The sequence below is a fragment of the Mobula hypostoma genome, chromosome 29 (genome assembly GCF_963921235.1).
Source record: "Mobula hypostoma chromosome 29, sMobHyp1.1, whole genome shotgun sequence".
In the NCBI taxonomy this organism is placed as follows: Eukaryota; Metazoa; Chordata; class Chondrichthyes; order Myliobatiformes; family Myliobatidae; genus Mobula; species Mobula hypostoma.
The window spans coordinates 27,107,462-27,126,131 of NC_086125.1; the positions used below are offsets into that span (position 1 = coordinate 27,107,462).

The window sequence follows — 18,670 nt, forward strand, 5'->3', positions numbered from 1 at the left end:
TGTAAATGCGGTACCACATCCTGAGCTCTGCTTGAGATGAACTGACGATGTATGCAGATGGGAAGTGCTACACAGAGTCTGTGCACACAAAGATCCCACAAACAGGAAGAACCTGGTCTTCTGATTTTATTTTAATTATAACTAACTGAAAGTAGAAGTATTAGTTCAGCACAGAGAACTCTAGGCCACCTTCAACATCCACTGGAAGTTGAATGTAGGATTTCTGTTTTGCGGCATTTCTAGAAGGTCTCCATCCCTTCCTCCGTTCAGGAGGATCAGGCTGGGTTTCATAAGACTGCGGAAACTGCTGAGAGCTGTGGACATAGCTCAGCATATCACGGAAACTAGCCTCCCTCCAAGGACTCTGTCTACACTTGGGAACGCAGACGGTATAATCAAAGATATTCTCTCTTCTTCCTCTCTCATTAGACATAAGACACAAAAGACTGAAATCATGTACCACCAGGCCCAAGGACAGCTTCTAACCCACTGTTATAAGACAGCTGAATGGACTCTTGACTTTACAATCAACCTGATTGTGGCCCTTGCACTTCATTTGTCTGCCTACACTGAACTTTCTCTGTAACCAATACCACATTCTTGTACTACGTCGATGCACTGTTGCAATGAATTTTATTAAATTCTAGTTTTCTTTTTATTACCTTGATGTAGATGTGCAGAATGGTCTGTCTGGATGACACACAAACAAAGGCCTTTCACTGTATCTCATAGAATCACAGAGTCATAGGACACTACTGCACAGAAACAGGCCATTTGGCCCACCTAGACTGTGCTAAACTATTATTCTGCCTCGTCCCATCAACCCGCACCTGGACCATAGCCCTCCATATACCTCCCATCCATCTACCTATCCAAACATCTCTTCAACGATGCAGGCAACTCCACAACCACTACTTCTCCTGGCAGATTTTTCCATACTTGCACCACCCTCTGAGTGAAGATGTTCTCCCTCAGGTTCCCCTTAAATATTACACCTGTCACCCAAAAACTATGACCTTCATAAATCTGTATAACTCTGTCAGATCTCCCCTCATTCTCCTAAACTCTTGGGAATAAACTCCTAATCTCTTCAACCTTTCTCTATCACTCAGGCCCTCAAGTCTCAGCAACACCCTTGTAAATTTTCTCTGTATTCCTTCAATCTTGGTCCATGTGACAATACAAATATCAGTAGGCCCTAAGAGCTGGAATTTCCTCTCCAAACTTCTCCTCATCTCTCTTCCTTCTGGACACTCATTAACATTGACCTCTCTGACCAAACGTTTGGTCACCTGCCTCTTTCCTTCTCTCAGTGTCACCACTCTGCTTCTTGTTCCAAACTCCTTGGGAACATTTACAATGTTAACAAAGTCGCTTTACCCTGTGTGGATTGTACACAATCCACTCCATGAATGACTTCATGCAGAATACATTCCAGTCCATGCATTATCCTGCAAGTAACTGAGGCTTTATAAGGTATTGGTCAGTCTGCACTTGGAGTACTGTGAGCAATTTTGCATCTTTTATCTAAGAAGATGCGATAGTGTTGGAGAGGATCCAGAGGAGATTCATAAGAGTGATCCTGGGAATGAAAGGGTTAATGTATGAGAAGTGTTTGATGCCTCCAGGCCTGTAATTGCTGAAGTTTAGAAGAATGAGGGGGGGAACCTCACTGAAACTTATCAAATATTGAAAGGCCTACATAGAGTAGATGTGGAGAGGATGTTTCCTGTAGTAGGAGAATCTAGGACCAGAGGACACAGCCTCAGAATAGACGGATGTCCATTTAGAACATAGAAGAGTACACACAGGAACAGGCCATTTGGCCCACAAAGTTGTGCCAAACCAGCTAAAAAGCAAATCAAAAGCACCCAAGCACTAATCCCTCCGACCTACACCATGTTCATATCCCTCCATCTTCCTTACATCCATGTGCCTATCCAAACTACTCTTAAAAGCCTCTAATGTATTTGCCTTGACTACCATATCAGAAAGCACATTTCAGGCACCCATGATTCTTCGAGTGAAAAAACTTCCTGCACATCTCCCTTGAACCTAGCTCCTCTCACCTTCAATGCATACCCTCTGGTGTTAGACATTTCAACCCTGGGAAATGAATACACTCTGTCCACTCTATCTATGCCTCTCATAATCTTGTGAATCTCGATCAAATCTCCTCTCAGCCTCTGATGCTCCAGAGAAAACTACCCAAGTTTATCGTGATAGCACATGACCTCTAAACCAGGCAGCATCCAGGCATTAAAAAAACTACTCTCTGTGAAACAAAAATCTTGCCCCGCACATTTCCTTTGAACATATCCCCTCTAATCTAAAATCCATGCCCTCTGGTACTAGCTATTTTGACCCTTAGAAAAATGCATTGGCTGCTACTCTATTTATGCCTCTCATAATCTTGTGAATCTCGATCAAATCTCCCCTCAGCCTCTGCCGCTCTAGAGAAAATGCCAAGTTTGTTCAACCTCTCATTATAGCATAAGCTCTCTAATCCAGGCAGCATCCTGGTGAAGCCCTTCTATACCCTCTGCTCAGACTCCACATCCTCCTTATAATGGGACGACCAGAACTGTAGGTAAAACCCCAGAAATAACCGAACTAGTTTTCTGAAGCTCAAAATACTTTCCCAACTCTTGAAATCAATTACTTTACTAATAAAGGCATGCTCCTTCTTTACCACCCTATCAGCCTGTGCAGCTACTTTCAAGGAGCTATGGACTTGGATCCCGGGATCTCTCTGCTCATCAACACTGTTCGGGACCATTAATCTCTTTACATTTGATCTACCAAAATGCAACACTTCACATTTGGCCTGAGTTGCAAGCATACTGTGTTGGTTGTCCTCCTCATCTCTGTACCAAAGGAACATCCTTCTAATCTGAGGCAATGTCCTCTTGTCCTAGACTCTCCCAGTATTGGAAACATTCTCTCCATGTCCACTCGATCCAGGTCTTTCGATATTCCGTAAGCTGGAATGAGATCCCCCTCATCCTTTCGAACTCCATTGAGGTCAGGTGTGGAGACATGAAACACTTTTCATAAGTTAACCCTTTAATCTCTGAGATCATTCTTGTGAGCCTCCTTGGGACCCTCTCCAAGGCCAGCACAGCCTTTCTTAGGTAAGGAGCCTAAAACTGCTTACAATACTCCAAGTGTGGTTTGATCAATGCCTTAGGAAGCCTCAGCATTACAGCCTTGCTTTTATATTCTTGTCCTCTGGAAATGAACGCTAACATTGCGTTCACCTGCTGACTAATTACTCAACTTGCAAGCTAACCTTTCAGGAATCTTGCATGAGGACTCCCAGGAAGCTTTTTTTTAAAACACAAATGGAGGTATAAGTCAGCCACTCCTCCCCACAAAGAATTCAAGATGGGTACCTACTGGACATTTCATACTTCCAGTTAAGTTTGCATCAAACAAGTTTTTTTAAGGGTGCTGTTGAAATCAAATGGAGGTGAGGAGTTACAGTCACTGTGAATGACATTTGCCCCCCAATATAAAACCATCTTCAAATAATCCATCCTCAACGCAACACACAGTGGTCACCCTTGCAGCAATGCCTAGCCACTTACACAGAAAAGAATAAAATATTCAGATAAAATGTAAACTAATCTGTTAAATACAAAAACATAAACACGGGATTCTGAAGAAGCTGGAAATCTAGAGAAACACACAGAAAATGCTGGAGGAACTCAGTAGGTCAGGCAGCATCTATGGAAGGGAAACATCAGTTTACGTTTTGGGTTGAGACCTTCTCAGCCCAAAACATCGACCATTTATTCCCCTCCATAGATGCTGCCTGACCTACTGAGTTCCTCCAGCGTTTTCTGTGTGTTCCTCCAGCTGAGCTCTTCCAGCATTTTGTGTGTGTGCTATTGAAATCAAAGTCACATTTTGACACATTTGTACATTATTAGAAAAAAACCAACTTGCTTCTCTCATTTAAAATATGCAGCAACAACAACATAAGGAAAATATCGAAACATGCATTATGAGAAAACTCCAGGTATGGAAATGCAAACGATTAGATTTGAATAATAAAACCATGAGATGCTGAGAAAGAGGCACTTAAAAAAAAGCAGCACAAACAAGCCACTGGGAACCTCAGGCAAGAGGAAAATAAAGGTCATGCAACTGAGAGACTAGGCATTGAAAGAGAAATTAAAATATATCCCATGCTGGGGAAAGAAAATGTTAGTTCAGAAATATAAATGAGGCACTGACTAGAATTTAACAGTAATCCAGTTATTCTACTAATTACTGTTGCAGACAAAGACTGCATTATCTGAGGTAAGAACTGAAACACCCCGATCCACAACTTCAAGAGGACGAATGAAGAAACGTTCGCAGTATTGTGGACAGTTTGGTCATCCTGTTTTAGGAAAGGCGTCATTAAACTGGAGAGAGTGCAGAGAAGATTTATGGTGATGCTGCTAGGATTTGAGGGTCTGAGTTATGGGGAAAGCTTTGGGTAGGCTACCACTTTATTCCTTGGAGTGTAGGAGATTGGGGGGGGGGGTGACCTTGTAGAGCAGTATAATATAAATTGGGTGAATGTATGTGATCTTTTTTCCTCCCCAGGGAAGGGAAAATTAAAACCAGGGGGCATAAATTTAAGGCAGGAGGTGAAAGGTATAAAAGGGACCAAAGGGGCCTCTTCTTGATGCAGAGAGTGGTTGGTATATTGAATGAGTTGCCAGAGGCAGGAACTGTAGCAACATTGAAAAGACATTTGGATAAGTATGTGGGTAGGAAGAGTATTGGACTAAGTGTGGGCAGATGGGATAAGTTTGGTGGGTACCTTGTTTGGCGTGGATGGGTTGGGCCTTAGGCCCTGTTTCTCTGCTGTGTCGCTCTACGGCCTAAGACTGAAGGGAGATTGAAATGAGATCACATGAGAGTTTGTTGTGTTATTGAGCACTACGACCCAGAAAAAGGCCCACCTAGTCCATGCTGAACTATTAGTCTCAGCAACCTGCACCATTTGTCTTAAATGTTGAAACTGAACCCACATCCACCACTTCTGCTTGCAGCTCATTCCACACTTGCACCAACCACGCTCTGAGTGAAGGAGTTCCCCCTCAGGTGCCTTTCCACCATTAACCTATCAGCTCTAGTTCTCATGATGGGTCTAGTTGCTCAGTAACTGCAGGGCTGAAGACGACTGGTGGTTGAACAGTGGGAGCACTTCTGACAGGCTTATGTGTGACGTAGACTGAATTGTTTATCGCACAGATTCACCTTCTGAAGGGAGTTGGGTATGTGATTAGTGAAAGATAGAGTAGAATGGCACCAATGCATGTAACTTTCCAAATAGCCGGCACAGGAATGACAAGGAGAAGGTCTTCTCTCTGACAGTAAAACTCTTCAGTTTTGGGTTTACTTGGCTGGGGAATCAGTATGTGAAAGGGTGAAAGTATTTTCATCCTTCAGACTGTGAGTTCCTACAAGTTTCACCAGGATGCTGCCTGGATTAGAGTGCATGTCTTATGAGTTTAGGTTCAGAGAGCTAGGGCTTTTCACTTTGAAGTGAAGGAGGATGAGAGGCAACTTGATAGAGATGTTGGATTTTGTGACTGAAATATGCGAATGTCGTTTCATGAGTTTAACAAAAGCTGTAGCCCTTTACTTCCACTACGAAAAAGCCAAAAGCAGTCACCTTCCACTGACGCCATTACGTCATACATCGTCTCTTTAAGTGAACACAACAACTCATTGACGGTGTTTGTGAATTATGTAGAACAGTTTCTATTATGAACAATATGTGCCATCTGTCATTATTACCCTACAGAGGTGTACAAGTTGGTAAGAGGCATAGATTGAGGGAATAGCCAGAGACATTTTTCCCAGGGGACAAATAGCTAACACCAAGGGACATAATTTTTAAAATGATTGGAGGAAACTATAGGTGGGATGTCAGATGTAGGTTTTTTACACAGAGAATGGCAATTATGTATAAACGCTATCAGGGCTGGTGGTAAAGACAGATACATTAAGGAAATTTATATAGGGCACATGGATAGTGGAAAAATGGAGGGCTTTGTGGGAAGAAAGTGTGAGATTGATCTTAGAGTTGATTAAATATTGGAACAGTATCTGTGGGCTGAAGGGCCTGTGCTGTGTTGTAATGTTCTATATTCTAAATGTAGGCAAAGCCGACTATCTTGGTAGGCATGGGAGAGTTAGGCCTGTTTCCCTGCTGTATAATTCCAGACCCTATGAACATAGTCAGCTCCTACTTTGCTGTGATGTTCTACGTTTGTCACTATGGAAACACACAGAACACGACATTCTTATTGATAACAATCTACCAGAAGATGATGGATTTGGAGAAACAGGGCTCCAGTAAGGAGCAAGCCTTTGAGCTAGGTGTACTGTCCTTCTGGCAAAGATGCTGCCACAGTCCCCACAGGGAGGGAGGGAGTTCCAGGATATGGACATGACGGAAAGATGATGTGGATGATCTTATGACCCATGAACATTACCTCACTACTTTTTTATTTCTGTTATTTCGCACTACTTATTTGATAGACACACACATTTAAAACTCAGTTTTCCCTCTACATATATTTATCACGTATTTCATTGTACTGCTGCCATAAAGTTAACAAATTTCACAACATATGCCAGTGATATTAAATTTGATTCGGATTCTGATATTTGACTTGTAGTGGTGGGGGGTGGTGGGGGGGGGCTGGATATGGTTGTATAAACACTGCAGCCACTTGGTGAAGAGAACCAATGGAGAATGGGGTGCCAATAACATGGGCTGCCTTGTCCACAGTTGTGCTGGGTATCTTGAGGGTAGTTGAAGCTATGATCATCCTTGCAACTGTGAAGCATCCAGTTTACGCTCCTGACTTGTGGGGCGGCGTGATGGCATGGCAGTTAGAGTAATGCTATAACAGTGCCAGATCACAGACCAGGGTTCAATTCCCGCTGCTGTCTGTAAGGAGTGTGTATACTCTCCTGTGACTTTAAGTATTTTAGACGGCTGGAAGCCAATCTCGGGTCAATATCATTCCCCTCACTAGTGAATTAATCAGCTCCAGGCAATTTTAATGTCACCATTGAATCTTACAGGGAAAGGCCACTTGCTCCAGCACCATCTCTTTGATGACACCAATTCCTAGACCAGACTTCCACAGTCTTGTACATTCCACATCATCGCAACAGATTGTACAGGAAATATATTCCCCGTAGCTTTTGGTTTTCCTGACAATTATGTGAAAACCATGTCCTTTGGTTCCCCACTAGTCTCACTATGTAAACTATCGAAACCATTGGTGATTTGGAGCATTTCAATCAAATCTCCTCTCAACCTTCTTTAGACTGTGCAACTAAATGTGGACTGTTCCATGTGCTGAATGTATCACAGATATGTCTTACTTTGATCTATCATCCCTGTGCCTACCTAGAGTTTCTTGAGTGCCCCAAATGTACCTGCCTTTACCACCACCCCCGGCAGGGGGTTCCATGCACCCACCACATTCTTTGTACAAAACTTACCTCTGACATCCCCCTTATACTTTCCTCCAATCATCTTAAAATTATGCCCCTCATATTAGCCATTTCTGCTCTAGGAAAACGTCTCTGGCTGTCCATTTGATCTAACCCTCTTATCATCTATCAAGACACCTCTCATCCAGCTTTGCACCAAAGAGAAAATCCTTAGCATGCATGGTTGTCCCATCAAATATGACTTCCATGATTTTCCTGAGGTTTGACAGTAGATAAATTGCATAGAAACAGGCTGGATTGGATTTGTATGGCTTGTGTGGGAGTGTCAAGGACCAGAGGGGACAGAAGGACATCACTTTAATAGAAAGATGAGGAGAAATTTCTTTAGGTAGAAAGTGGTATATCTGTGGAATTCACTGCCACTGACAGCTGTGGAGGTCAAGTCATTGGGAATATTTAAAGCGGAAGTTGATAGGTTCTTGATTTGTCAGAGGTTACAGAGAGAAGGCAGGAGAATGGGGTTGAGAGGCAAAATAAATCAGCTATGATCGAATGCTGGAGCAGACTCGATGGGTCAAGTGCTCTTAGGCCTTATGGTGTGAACAAGGCCGAGTTGGGCAATTAGTCACAGAGTGTGACTGTATGAGAACAGCTTGGCTAGAGGTGTAGCAGACTTGGGAATGCACGTCCCTGGTCTCATAACTTTTCTTTTTTCCTTGACTCCACTCTGGGAAAATTTTAGCAAGAATTACTTCACTCACTTTTACACTAGTGTAACCATGTCGGACATCCCACCCTGCAAAAACTCATTTCAGGGAGGTAGCACCATCAATTTGTGGGAGACTCCCGGAACTTCCAGGAGAGGTGGGATGTCTGCAATAGAGTAGCTCCTTAGCAGCTAGCCAGCTAGTTTAAATAACTTTAACTATGCTAATGAACGAATGACACCTGTTAAACTCACCTCAACATGTCTTTTACAGTCTTAACCCACCATGGGCAATAGAAAAGTCACTGTTGCAAACAGTGCAGCGAGCAACACTGTCATTACTTTAGACCCCTATTAGGCAGGGGTACACTTTAGTGTAGTCTGGGGTGATGTACGTTTTATATTTTCTTTTTTGGAACACTCTGCCATGGTGTGCTTTCTCTCTCTCACACTCTCTCTCTCGCTCTCTCTCGCGCTCACTCGCTCTCAAAAAAATTGATTTCCATGACATTGTATATAATTTGTGGGCATCAGGGAGCCAGTATTAATATGCGGGAGACTCCCGGAACTTCCAGGAGAGATGGGATGTCTGCCATGTGACCGTTGCATATCATTTTTTATTATTAAAGTGCACATTTATTCACCTTGGTAATGCTAAAATAGCTGCCTGTGCCTTTAAGAGAAAATGGTGGTGTCATTTTGGATGGGTGGAGTAGAACGAAGAGGTGCCATGTTCTAGAAAGGACAACGGTCGAATGCTTTTCACAGGTTTGGTGAGGAAAGGTGAATAATATTTGATAATATCCATGTAAGTTCATTTATAAATCTAGAATATCAGTAATTTGATGTGTTTTACACGTGGATGGTTTAGATTTTCGCAAGTAAAATTGATCGACACTGGAATAGCGTGATTGCGAATTTCCTTAATCGGCCTACTAGGCTAGTCTTTTTAGTAATTCAACTACGAGGCAATATATTGTAAAAATTTATTTGATTTCCTTTATTGTTTCATGACCGAATATGAATATAACAGAGTAATGTGAATGCTTTAATCTCTGTTCAGTTAGCGTGAGTGAGGAGAACTCATTTCAAGGTCTAGCCTACATGTGTTTGGAAGTTAAGATCTTGTGGGCCAAGTGTGAGTATATCTCTTAGTTAAGATGAGATGTATTTATTCATATTTTTGATGTTGTGTATAAGGTGCAGGGTGGTGGGATTCTAATGTTGTTTGTACTGCTTTTTCAGAATTGCTACTACCGAATTGGTTTTGTATATTTTGTTTGAGTTATTTTCATACTGCATAACAAGGGTGTGGTCCGAAGTTAAACTGAGATTGCAATAGTGGAAACTTTTCAAAAATTTATTTTGTCATTTTTATTTTGATACGCTCTTTCTGCAAAGAAACATCAAAAACAAATAAAGGAATTTAAGGCCCGAAAAAGTATTTATTGTCCTGCGTGTGTATTTTTCCCCAGGCTACAAAACTAGTAAGGGCATCAAAGGTTATGGGGAGAAGGCTGGAGAATGGGGTTGCGAGTAAATCAGCCACGTTGGAATGGTGGAGCAGACTTGATGGGTTGAGTGGCCTAATTCTGCTCCAATGTCGTTTGTCGGACAAAAGGAAATCCAGTAAAACATCACGTTCTGGAAAACAACAAGGGATGGCGGTTTAAGGGTAAGATTTGTCTGTTCGGGTGCATTTCAAAAATTGCCAAAGAATTGGACACTGAGCTGCAGGAAAGTGAACAGAGATACTTCAAAGCAACACACAAAACAAAGGAATCCTGGGCCAGTTTGGGATGGGATGGTCAAAGTAAACAACAATTAAATAGAGTATGTATCGCTGACATTTATACAAGAGCTGGCAACAGTTCTGAAGATCAATGGCAACCAAGTAAACATTTACAACTGAATAAATTTAACTGGATTACTGGGGTGCATATTAAATTCTAGGTCTTTGCCAACTAGATGCCCTTTGGAACATTAATTACCTCTTTACGCCGTAGGCCATATTAAGTAAATTGTCCAGCCTGTGAAGGAAGGAGAGATGGAAGGAAGGGTGGATGTTAGTATCTATGAAACAGTCGAGCCTTTATTTGAAGATACACAGAAAGAGAGAGAGAGATAGGTAAAGACACAGAGACCAGTAGCAAATACATGACATTAGGAGTATCAACACTTTCAATTAAAAGTAGGCAGAAACATAAAGTTTACATGACTGCTGAATTAAAATGGCACTCACTATCCAAAGATGGTTATACAGGCTTTACTCAATCACTGCATTTGGTTGTCACAATTATAAAAGATGTAAAGCCATACAGCACAGAAACAGGCCATTCAGCCCAACTAGTCCATTCTGATCCAATCAATTGCTTCAAATCCAAGTCCCATTGTTACTTACCACTTAGCTGTGGAGGTAGAGGGCAGAAATTTAATATGAGAAGAGAAAGAGTTAATGGAAACCTGAGGGGAAACTTTAATTCTATGAAGTGTGGTACATATAAAAGCTTAAGACCATGAGACATAGGAGCAGAATTAGGCCATTTGGCCCATTGAGTCTGCTCCACCATTCCATCATGGCTGATTTATTAACCCTCTCAACCCCATTCTCTTGTCCTCTCCCTGTAACCTTTGCCATCTTTGCTAATCAAGAACCTATCAACCTCCTCTTTAAATATTCCCAATAACTTGACCTCCACAACTGTCTATGGCAATGAAGTCCACAGATTCACCACCCTCTGGCTAAAGAAATGTCTCCTTGCTTCTATTTTAAAGGGACGTTCTTGTATTCTGAGGCTGTGCCCTCTGGTCCTGGACTCCTCCACTATAAGAAACATATCTGCACGTTCATTCCATCTAGGCCTTTCAATATTCGATAGGTTTCAATAAGATATTCCCTCATTCCTCTAAGCTCCAGCGAATATAGGCCAGAGCTATCGGAAAGGAGATGAAGAAAATTTCTCATTGTCTAGAGACTGGAACTCCCAGATGGAGGGAGGGAGGAGCTGTCGGTGCAGGTGAATGTAACCGGACATTCTCGAAAGGTGGTGTAATCTGCAAGTTCATGGACAATGTAGGAACAGGCTAAGTGCTGCTTTTTAGCTGGAGTAAACAAGATAGGTTGGAGGCCACTCATCTTTTCCCAGGGAAGGGCAACCAATTGGTTTAAGGTGAGAGGAAAGATTTAAACGGGACTTTCAGCAAAGGATGGTGAATCTGTAGAGGCCAAATCATTGGGTATATGTGGAGATTTTCTTTCCGACGGTGGGGGAGTCTAATACCAGAGGGCACAGCCTCAGACAGAACATCTCTTTAGAATAGAAATGAGTAGGAATTTCTTTAGCCAGAGGGCGGTGAATCTTTGGAATTCATTGGCACAGACGCTGTGATACCCAAGCGTTTGGGTGTAATTGAAACAGAGGTTGATAGGTTTATGATTAGTAAAGGTTCAAACGTTATGGGGGAAGGCAGGAGAAGCGGGGTGAGAGAGATAATAAATCAGCCACGATGGAATGGTGGATCAGACTCATTAGGCCTAATGGCTTAATTCTGCTCCTGTGTCTTATGGGACAAGCTGCAGTGAAAGTAGTTAAGTCAGGTATAAATAACAATATTAAAAGGATATTGGATAAGTATGTGAATAGGAAAGGTTTTAAGGGGTGCGGGACAAATGTGGGTAAAAGAAACCAGCTTGGTGGGTACTTGGTTGGCACGGGTATTTTGGGCTGAAGGACCTGTTTCCATACTGTATTACTCTTGGATACTGTACTGTACAATTCTACGTGGCTAGTTACTTGCTATTCTTTACCCAGTTCCATCATTTTTACTGGGATGACCTGGGATATTCTGTTATGGATTGTCTTGATCACAGTTCTTTGGATTCCGATGGACTACGTAATTCTGTTCATGGGAAAGAACTCTTCAATTGGTATATCTACCAAGCAATTTCGGCCTGACCTTCGATGAGCTTTAAAGACACACCCATTTATTAAATGGCGACTATTCAATGTGCAAAAGTGAGTCACTGGCCCCCAAGGCAACTGGAATGAAGGTGCGAGTAACTAGCGGATTACTTCTAAACGTTCTAGACAGCTCCCCATCTCTCTATCTATTGCCCCATCACTGCACTGTAAATGCGTTAAACCACCTTTAATAATGCTGTTTACATTGAAAGTAGAAGCCCGTATGAATGTATTCATGTACATTTTGTTCCATACCTGTACGTGAGTTTCTTTGTTCCTTATAATTGTGAATGTTGCTACTTTTTGCTGCATATCACACGTTGACCAACACACTACTGCAAATTCCTAATGCGTGTAAATGTATATGGCAAATAAAGTTGATCCTTAATCGTTGATTCTTTAGAGATGCACTTAAGAGTAATAAAGAGATACATCAGGGAAACATAGGCCTATTGAGCCTATGCTAAACACCAGCCACCAATTTACCATGATCTTATATTAATTACCGTAACCAATCTGACTGTCATGAGAGCTAACATGCAAGACTTTATCACTGGGAGTGATTTGTAACTATGGTTACTTATTAGCATAAAACTCGTGAGGTTAAATTTGTGGTCTTACTTTCCTTTCAAATGGTTAATAAGTTGTTAAAGATTAATGGTGGCGCAGTAGCAAAGCGGTTAGCATAACGTTATTACAGTGCCAGCATCTCGCGTTCAATTCCGACTGCTGTCTGTAAGGTGTTTGTACTTTCTCCCCGTGATCGAGTGGGTTTCCTCCGGGTGCTCCAGTTTCCTCCCACATTCCAAAGATGTATGTATCAGTAGGTTAATTAGTCACGTGGGTGTAACTGGGCAGAGGAGGCTCGTTAGGCCGGAAAGGCGTGTTACTGTGCTGTATTTCCAAATAAATAAATCTTTCATTACTAGAACCCAAGAATTTGAAATAGTTAGGCTGGAATTAAATACTTTTAGCAGTATGTTTTATTACAATTTTTAAAATCAAACTCATACAAAGCAATATTCTTGCATTAAGATATTTCAGTCGTGCAGTTAAAGTGCTGAATTTGCAGGCATGTGCACAATTTGTTTCAGCAGTCATGTCTGGCGTGTTCTACCTCAACCACCCATTCACTCTGCTCTGGAAACGTAGTGCATTGCAGGGGCTATGGGTCCTTGGCCCAGGAACATGGAGAGACTATTTTTGCTCTCTTTTTGCACTAAAATATATATTTCTTATTGTAAGTCATAGCATATTTTAGATTTGCACTGCACTGCACATATGTCAGTGTTAGTAAGCCTGATTGTGATTCTGAGCTGAATTTCAGAAGCGGGGGGTTGGTGGTGAAGAGAGATCCACAATGCACTTGGCCATCTTCGACAGTGACTAGTACGTGCCACTGGTGATGATGTCTCACCTGAATCTCTGTGCCTGGTGGTGCAAAGGACCAGGGTATCGTCGGCTGCTTGACTGATAGAGTTGGGACAGCAGAGCCTGGCCGGTCTTTTGACTGGGGTTGTTGGCAAACTTCACTGTGATGGGCTCTGTTGCCCCTAGAGGCTTCTGGCCATTCAGTCCCTTGATTGCTTCCTCTGCCTCTATCCTCTTGTCAAATCGTATAAAGCCGACTCCTCGGGAAACCCCTGTTGTAAGAATGCAAAATAATGTGGGGTTTGTATGAATAGAGAATAATTTACATACATTTGGTACAATGTGAACCTATTATTTAGTAGCTTACCCCCGCCTTGACTGCTGTAGTGTCTCACCACTATATCAGAAGGTAGTGGGTTCCCAACCTTTATTTTTTGCACTATTTACTTACCTGCCAAATCAAGATCGATGGTGCTGAGGAAAGGGAAGGTGGAGAACAGGTTCCAGTTCAGCATCACGGGCACAGCCATCCCAACCATCACAGAAAAGCCAGTCAAGAGCTTAGGCAAAGTTTTTGACAGCTCTTTAAGGGACACGACATCCATTCAGGCGACCTGCCGGCTGAAATCCGTGAACAAGTCTGGCCTACCTGGGAAGTTTAAAGCCTGAGTGTATCAGCATGGCATTCTTCCCGGAATCCTGTGGCCCCTCCTCGTCTATGCAGTTTCGATCTCGACAGTCGAAACCTTAGAGAGGAGGGTTAGCAACCACCTCAGGAGATGGCTGGGGCTGCCAAAGAGCCTGAGCAGCATCGCACTCTATGGACACCACAACAAACTGCAACTGCCCTTCAAATCCTTGGAGGAGGAATTCAAGGTAACAAGAGCCAGAGAAGTGCTACAGTATAGGGACTCAAGTGACTCAAAGGTTGCTAGAGCAGGGATCCAAGTGAGGACTGGCAGGAAGTGGAGGGCAGAGGAAGCTGTTCAGGAGGCAGAGGCGAGGCTGCGTCTCAGGAGGCTGGTGGGAGTGGTCACACAAGGCCGAGCTGGGCTAGGATCCTTTCCAACTCCCCAGATGGACACCAGAGGGAAGGAAAGGTGTTGTCTAGTTCAGGAGGAGGTGAGAGCAGTAGTGGAGGAGATGAGAGCCTGCAAGGCGGTGGGAACGAAGCAACAGGGAGCTTGGACAAGATGGGAGAATGCGGTTGAGAGGAAAGTGACCTGGGCTGAGCTTTGGAAAGCCGAACCACACCGCATCCAATTTCTCATCCAGGCAGTGTACGATGTGCTTCCAAGCCCATCAAACCTGCACACATGGGGCAAGGCAGAGTCATCTGTGCGCCCACTGTGCTCCAAGCGAGGAACCCTGGAGCACATCCTCAGCGGCTGTGCAAGGGCACTTGGTGAGGGACGGTACAGGTGGAGGCATGATCAGGTCCGGAAGACCATCGCTGAAGCCGTCAGCGCAGGAGTTGTGTGGGCGAAGTGGTCCCGACCCTCCAAGCAGACCATTGCCTTTGTCAGAGCTGGGGAGCAGCCAATACCTGCCAAAAGAACATCTGCAGGCATCCTGACCTCTGCAAGGGACTGGCAGCTGTTGGTGGACCTCGAAGGGCAGCTGAAGTTCCCCAACCATATCGCAGCCACCACCCTGCAACCAGACATTGTCCTAGTGTCTGAGTCTACTAAGCAAGTGGTGCTGCTGGAGCTGACAGTCCCATGGGAAGATCGCTTGGAAGAGGCCTTTGAAAGGAAGCTCTCCAAGTACGCAGGACTGGTCAGCAACTGTCAGCAGGCTGGATGGATTGCGAGTTGTCTCCCAGTGGAGGTTGGTTGTAGGGGATTCATAGCTCGTTCTTTAGTTAGAGCCTTCAGCATTTTGGGCATTGAGGGAGAGAGGAAGAGGAGAGCCATCCGCAGTACCACCGATGTGGCAGAGAGGGCCTCAAGATGGCTGTGGCTCAAAAGAGGGGAGCCATGGAGTCATAAGTAACTAGCCATCTGGACACAAGCTGGGGTCTGATCAGCCCCGGCTGGGTCACCTGGAGGAGGTTCTATGATGTTGAAAGACCCGAAACACCCGATGATTCCAGGAACATCGCTGAAGATGTGTCCAGAAGCATCAATAGATGTATGTACACAACTTAGTATTCTATTATTTGGAAACTCTGCATGGAGGATAAACATTCATGTGTGGCCGATGGGTGGAATGACCTAATTCTGCTCCCATGTCTTAAGGTTTCTATCAAATCCACTGTCCCCAGTTTTGACTTGACTCACGGAGACCTGACAAGAGTCTTACCTGTAACTTGATCGACAAGGATGCGTGAGGTGATGATCCTGCCGTATTGGGAGAAGAGTTGCTCCATCTCCTTTTGGCTCATGGTCTTGGGAAGTCCACTGACGTACAGGTTGGCATCTCTGATGGAGGCCGAGCTGGGTCGAGCATAGGAAACCTGGAAGAAAGAGTTGGGATTCTGCAGATGTTGAAAATGTTGAGACAGACAGACATACACACACACAGCTGAAGCCACTCAGCAGGTTAGGCAGCATCTATGGAGCAGAATCAACAATTGACATTCTGGGCTGAGATCCTTCATTAGAAATGGAAAGGAAGAGGGTGGAAGTCCCAATAAGTTTTCCTCTTATCGATGGTCCCTACCTTCTTACTCTCCCTTCCTTTTTCAGTTCTAGGCCCAAAATGTTGATTATTTATTCCCTTCCTTAGATGCTGCCTGACCTGCTGATTTCCTCCAGTATTTTGTATGTGTTGGGTAGAAATAGTTGTGTTTAATATGTGACCGGTTCAGCATGGTGTAACTGAGACGAAATAAGTCACAATCTAGCTAAGATGGCGCCTGTGTACAATGCGCCCTTGGTCGACATCTTCTGGATAGATCACAAACCTATTTATTTCACTTCTTTTACATTTGTTTTTCTTCTCAAATGTGTTTCTGAAACTGTTTAGAGGCTGCGATTTACAGTTTGGAGATCAGCTGAGCGACCTGGCACTTTACTGCCGCGGAGAAGATTTCAGGAAGGGAGCTCAAGCTCGAGCTTGAACCCTTGAGGGAAAGGAATTTCGAGATAGGGTGTGAGCCAGTGATTGACTCCATTTTGATGATTAAAGCTTCCATTATTCAGTGACTGAAACACTGAGGCAAATGCAGAAGGGTTCAGCAACGACTACCTGCCTTTTAGTCCCTCTGCTGCTGGACAAGGAGCCTGTGAGGCCTATTGCTGTGTCCTGAGGGTAGGCCTCCGCATTCTAACTGTGTCTTTCTCCTTCCATGATGTCAGAGGATTTTGCCGAGGTTCTGTGTTTGTGCATTTGGACTATGGTCTGTGCACTTTTTCAGTCTTAGTTTTTATATTCTGTATCGTCGCCCATTCTTTCTCTTTTTGTTTGTGTGGGGCAATTGGGTTTGGGGGTTAATGTCCTTGCTGCATTTTGTGTGGCAGAAGGGTTGGGGGCTGATGATAGTGTTGGCGCTTTTTATTGTGCAACGGGGTGGGTGGGCTTACTGTTTACTGTTTCTCTTTGAACTTACTTCCACGGTATTTCTTTGTTTTTTGGCTATCTGGAGAAGCAAAGTCTCAGAGTTGTATACAGCTTACATACTTTGATAATAAATGAACTTTTGAACTTCTGAATATTGTTACAGCACAGAAAGAGGCTGCTTGGCTTGTAGGTCATGCAGGGTCCTGGTATGTAAGATCATAAGAAACAGGAGCCAGGTTAGACCATCTAGCTCGGTGAGCCTGCTCTGCCATTCAATAAGATCATGGCTGATCTGGCCATTGTCTCAGACCCTCCTACCTGCCTTTTCCCCATGACCCTTATGATCCCCTCTCCTTCTTCTAATTCTTCCCAAACTCCAGGCTCGAACTCCAGGTGTGCCTACAGACTGACCCTAGTGTTTCTTGCTTTTCATGGACAAGGAAGCTTTTCATCGACCTGGAAGAGCTGGACATGTTGCTGCCCTTTGATCTCAGAGCAGAGACCTGAACTCCAACTCCCCAATATCCCTTCTCTAAACCCTAGTCTGACCTTTAACTCTCCCAGATCCCTGTCCTTAAACCGTAACCTAACCCCCAACTCCCCTCTCAGTCCCCAAAACCATTCCTATGAGCTCAGTCTGACCACGATCTCGATGGTCAGCAGCTGGACACCATTTTGACTATTTTTTGCTATTCTGTATCTCACTGGGGACATCCATCATTTTTATTTGAAAACCAATCCAATTAAATATCCACACAATTGAAAGTGGCAAAGCAATAAAGGTTCCAGCAACCTTTCAGACTTGAAAAGGCTCAGCTAAATCGAAATAAAAGGCGACTACTCTGTTAATACATTTTACAAAAGATGGTTAGAATCTCTTTTTTCAGCTGATGTTGCTGATCCTGTTAAAACAAGCCATTAATTGCCTACTACATTGAACAGATTGTATAGTGGAGCCTTACTGTAGTGACCTCTCCATAATCCATCACATATCACAACCCAAGCCACCTCTCTCAGGAGAATTCCCAAGCTAATTTTGCCACGGTAATAATGAGGCCCTTCCATCTGTCACATAAATTGGCTTTTAAAAAAGTCGCTCGTCTAATCCAATGCACACAAGGCAAGGAAAGGCCAGCATTATGAACTAAGACACTCATTACAGTGACATCCCAGGGGACGAAGTGCAAAATGTTTCATAAATTAACCCTCAGGGACCCTTGTCTCCATGGTAACTTCCAACACATGCACGTCTTTTCTGTCAACGACCCAGCCTCCTGGTTGTTTAAAAGAAAAATTAAATGAGGATAATGTTGGAAATAAGTTTTCTTTGTTGTTGCTGGGAGAGGAAGGGATTGGGTGCTCATTAGAAGCCTGTCACGGGAGGCCTCTGCTGCCTTTAAGAGTTTTGTTGTGTGATACAGTGGATGGAGTTGGCTGTTTGTGGTTACTCTGGTAACTAACACTCCGTTCCTTCGTCCTTCTAACCAGCTTTGAAGAGAAAGGAAATTTGGAGGTCTGTTATACCAACAGTGGCTTTAACTGCAGTTGTCTGGTTCCTGTTGAGATCAGCAGAGCCATGGTTTCACTGTGCAACCCCAGAATCAAATTAAAATAATAAAGGGAAACCTTTCCTATTGCATCACCTCAG

The 18,670-nt window shown here is 43.6% G+C and overlaps 1 protein-coding gene across 3 annotated transcripts in view; it reads right to left on the reverse strand.

The window, feature by feature from the left end:
• Window positions 1–18,670, reverse strand: part of elavl3 (ELAV like neuron-specific RNA binding protein 3) — a 139,840-nt gene that overhangs the window by 14,315 nt on the left and 106,855 nt on the right. For all 3 annotated transcript variants that reach the window (XM_063036039.1, XM_063036040.1, XM_063036038.1), the window contains exons 4-6: window positions 15,823–15,976; window positions 13,565–13,790; window positions 10,177–10,215 (exon numbers count right to left, since the gene is read on the reverse strand). In XM_063036039.1, the coding sequence (XP_062892109.1) occupies window positions 10,177–10,215; window positions 13,565–13,790; window positions 15,823–15,976 (419 nt within the window). The remainder of the gene's footprint in view (window positions 1–10,176; window positions 10,216–13,564; window positions 13,791–15,822; window positions 15,977–18,670) is intronic.